Raw genomic sequence first — 4,391 nt, forward strand, 5'->3', positions numbered from 1 at the left:
GCAAGAAAAATTTGCATAGTTTCCCACCCAAATGAAGCAAAAAACACTTGCGTAGCTGTGTTTGTTTGATATCCAAATTTATACAAAAAATCAATGATTACTTACATAAATCCGAGCAACTTGTTCTTGTCCAGTCAAGTTTCCCTAAATCTCTTTTCATCTGCCTCAAACTTACTTATCTTTTGTTCTTCAATAGGTTTATACAAACAGTACATGCAAATATGTACCGCAAAATCGCTACAGAAATATGTGTAGCGTCAACGAATATTCTGTCTAAAAATCAAACTTACTTCTATTGATCAAAATAAGAATATAAAAAAAATTAGCTAACCGATCTATCAAGTAAACACAATAATGTTCAAATTAACTCAACGAAGCACCATTAAACAAATTGTCAAAACCAAATCAAAACGACGACTTAATGAACAAAAATAGGTCGATTACAAAATCTGATTTTAAAAAATCAACAAAATCGCTTAAAACACGAATAAAAACGGAATTAAATCATGAAATTGTACCATGTGCATAGACAACGGAAAAAAATTCGTCAAAATTATGAAATCGAGTTGATCATAATGAACAAAAAATAATAATTAGAGAATAAAAGAGATTGTAGCAAAATACCTGGAGATTGTAGAAAACTATATGAGCTAAACCCTAGAAATTTAAGATAAAACATCAGGAGCAGAGAGAGATTCAGATCAGAGATGAAGAACAAAAAAGAAAGAAGCAGAACTTGATTTTATTTTCTCTTAGTAGTTGTCGTTGCAGCAGGGTAATTTAGGAAAAAATAAAAAGAATATTAAGGACTCGCACGTGTGCTGGATGAGAGAATAAAAATTCTGGTCCAAAAACATGTTTTTGGACCAGCGGGTAATTGTTTTCCGGTGCTGGACTATAGAGTAACCGGTTCTCCTAATACTGGATTAACCAGTAATTCCTAGTAAAATATAACCATCTTTACTCAAAAAAAAGAAAAAAAAAACTGACGGATAAAAAAAAGACGAATGGAGTAGTGTTTTTGGTTACATCTTGAAGGACACGGTTTAGGCATCATTTTGTTTATGGGCTTCCACTAACTCCACGTTGTCGAACAAATGAGTACTGTTTACGTATTTCTAAATTAAGAAAACAAATATTACGTGATCAGAGTATTTGATTTATTATTTTATTTTAGTTTCTTCTTCTTGATTGAGTCCAAACTCCAACATGCGTGGGTTGATGTAACACAAAATTGGTTAAAAAGACCAAAATCAACAATTCCTGGGTGAAATGGACAGTTAGATTTTGATACTGTTTAAATGGACAAAAATGTAAAAAATAGGAAGGATGTAACCAGTTTCATCGTGCCCATTTTTAAATATTTTTTCTTATTTTTAATTTATACAGGATGTATCCAGTTTCATCCTTTCTATTTTTTAAATTTAAGCTAGGATGAAACCAGTTTCAAACTATTTTTTACTCGTCCATTTGAACCGTGATTTAAAAATATTTGGACAAATGACCCATTTTCCGTTGATGTAACGAGGTAGAGGCTTAAGCAGTGGAAGAGAATGTCAATTTAAAGGCATAAAGGGTGCCACTGTCGTGACATGCTTTGAAAATGGAACGAATATTAGCGACCTTTTGTACATATTCTTGGACAGGCTTGCTCAGATCGAATTAGTACTGTTTCCACCTCAAAAATCCTCCAATTTCAACTACATACCGCTAAGCGCAGCTGAATATTTCTCCATCCATCGTCGTGTCCTCACGTCTCAATGACATACATTTAATTCAGACTCATCATAAAATTCCCTCTATGATTCAAGATAACAATATATTATCGATATGAACTGGTCAACCAATTTTCACTATATAAATGGGATTAGAGGTCTCTCTATTCATCATAAGTTCCGCAAACAACAACTTGTTAAATATTTTTAGTTTCTCCCTTGCCTCCATTGCTCATCATGGCACGGGTATCGGTTTCTCTAGTTTCTGCTTTAGCCTTCTTTTTTGTAGTCAAGGTTGCATTGGCTGAGTACGAGCCATATACTTCCAAAGAAACTTCCTACGAGAAACCAATTGTGGAAGCTACTGTCAATGTATATCATCCTAAACCAACTTACGTCATCCCAAAGGTCTACCCATCACCAGCTTACGTCGTTCCCAAAGTTTATCCATCGCCAGCTTACGTAGCTCCCAAATATGCTGGTCCTAAAGTCTACCCATCACCAGCTTACGCTGCTCCCAAAGTCTACCCATCACCAGCTTACCACTCTCCTAAATATGTCGCTCCCAAAGTTTATCCATCACCAGCTTACGTCTCTCCCAAATATGCCTCTCCCAAAGTTTACCCATCACCAGTTTACGTCGCTCCCAAAGTCTACCCATCACCAGCTTACCATTCTCCTAAATATGTCGCTCCCAAAGTTTATCCATCACCAGCTTACGTCTCTCCCAAATATGCCTCTCCCAAAGTTTACCCATCACCAGCTTACGTCGCTCCCAAAGTGTACCCATCACCAGCTTACGTAGCTCCTAAATATGTGTACGCATCACCACCACTACCAGCTTACGTCGCTCCCAAAGTTTACCCATCACCAGCTTACGTCGCTCCCAAAGTGTACCCATCACCAGCTTACGTCGCTCCCAAAGTGTACCCATCTCCAGCTTACGTAGCTCCTAAATATGTGTACGCATCACCACCGCCACCAGCTTATGTCGCTCCCAAATTATATCCATCACCAGCTTATGTCGTTCCTAAAGTGTACCCATCTCCAGCTTACGTAGTTCCCAAATATGTGTACTCATCACCATCACCACCAGCATATGTAGCTCCTAAATATGTGTACCCATCACCACCGCCATCAGCTTACGTCGCTCCTAAGGCCTATCCATCACCAGTTTACGTCACTCCCAAAGTATACCCATCACCGGCTTATGTAACCCCCAAATATGTGTACGCATCACCACCACCACCAGCTTATGTTTCCCCTAAATACGTCGCTCCTAGAGTCTACCCACCATCAGCCTACGTCACTCCCAAAGTCTACCCTTCACCAGCTTATGTCGCCCCAAAATATGTCGCTCCCAAAGTCTACCCATCACCAGCTTATGTAGCCCCTAAATACATGTATTCATCACCACCACCACCACCATCTTATGTTACTCCCAAGTACGTCTCTCCCAAAGTCTACCCATCACCAGCTTATGTCGCTCATAAAGTCTACCCATCCCCAGCTTACGTTGTTCCTAAAGTCTACCCATCACCAGCTTACGTCGTTCCCAAAATCAACCCGTCACCAGCTTACGCCGCTCCTAAAATCTACCCATCACCAGCCTATGTCGTTTCCAAAATCTACCCATCACCTGCATACGTCGCTCCAAAATACGTATATCCATCACCACCATCACCGGCTTACGTCGCTCCCAAATATGCCTATCCATCTCCACCACCACCAGCAACCTACTACTAAAAACCTCTCCGACCACTAAAGTATACCCCACCACCGTAATATTTTACCAAAGACTTCCATTATCACCTCATTTGTGTTCCCAGTTAATTACAACAGTGAAATGTTCTAACTAGCTCCTTCACATGCATCTACCTTTTTCACCATTCACCGGATTTATTTAAGTTTTGTGGCATTTCACATGTGTTTACGGGAGTCATATTTTTGTTTATTTTGACGATCAACATCTTAAAGTAAAGGTTGATTGGTTGCATATCAAACACATAGTGGGTTGATTCCTTTTGATTTGCTTTTATTTGTATTTTCTAAAAGATTCAATAGCATGTATGTGATTCGGTTTTGGTTTCTCTCTGGCGTAATATAATCTTTTATTGGTTCACACATTATATTCTTTTTATATCCCTGCTGGTTATTGCTTATGAAATATATTGTATTAAAATTAATATGCATAAGGGTCAACATGTGTACACGAACCAGCCAAACAAAAATGTTTCCAAAGAATCAGATAAGGATTTTAGTGGATTCTTTTGGAGATGCCGGTGGAAAAAAAATCCTTTCAAAATAACTTGAATTATATTAATAATAAATCCAAATCATGATCGGTTATATGACTGACTCAGACTTAACGATCCAATAATCTTATAAACATCAAAGCTAGTTAAAAAGTTACAACGGAGATTTCTCAACTGAGTTCTAATTGTTTCATGACTCATCAAAGATAAAGTAACTCGTGGAAACAAAGTTAAACCTATTAACAATTCTACATTTAACAAAGTTGTTAGGACTTTTTAGAGATCTAACCATTTCTCAGAGTTTAAAACAAGAACATAGTAACAAAGGTAACTCAAGCGACCATCATGGATATAAATCTGAATTGTCAGAAATTAGTCTGAATCATAATCGAAAACTCGGTCTTGAATGGATTATTGTTGT

At 37.7% G+C, this 4,391-nt stretch overlaps 1 protein-coding gene across 1 annotated transcript; it reads left to right on the plus strand.

The window, feature by feature from the left end:
• The first annotated feature begins 1,952 nt into the window (after nucleotides 1–1,952).
• On the plus strand, nucleotides 1,953–3,461 carry LOC113345891 (extensin-2-like). The gene has a single exon (XM_026589557.1). The coding sequence runs from the start codon at nucleotides 1,953–1,955 to the stop codon at nucleotides 3,459–3,461; it is 1,509 nt and encodes a 502-aa protein (XP_026445342.1).
• The last annotated feature ends 930 nt before the right edge of the window (nucleotides 3,462–4,391 follow it).

This window comes from Papaver somniferum, chromosome 1, assembly GCF_003573695.1.
Source record: "Papaver somniferum cultivar HN1 chromosome 1, ASM357369v1, whole genome shotgun sequence".
NCBI classification, from domain to species: domain Eukaryota; kingdom Viridiplantae; phylum Streptophyta; class Magnoliopsida; order Ranunculales; family Papaveraceae; genus Papaver; species Papaver somniferum.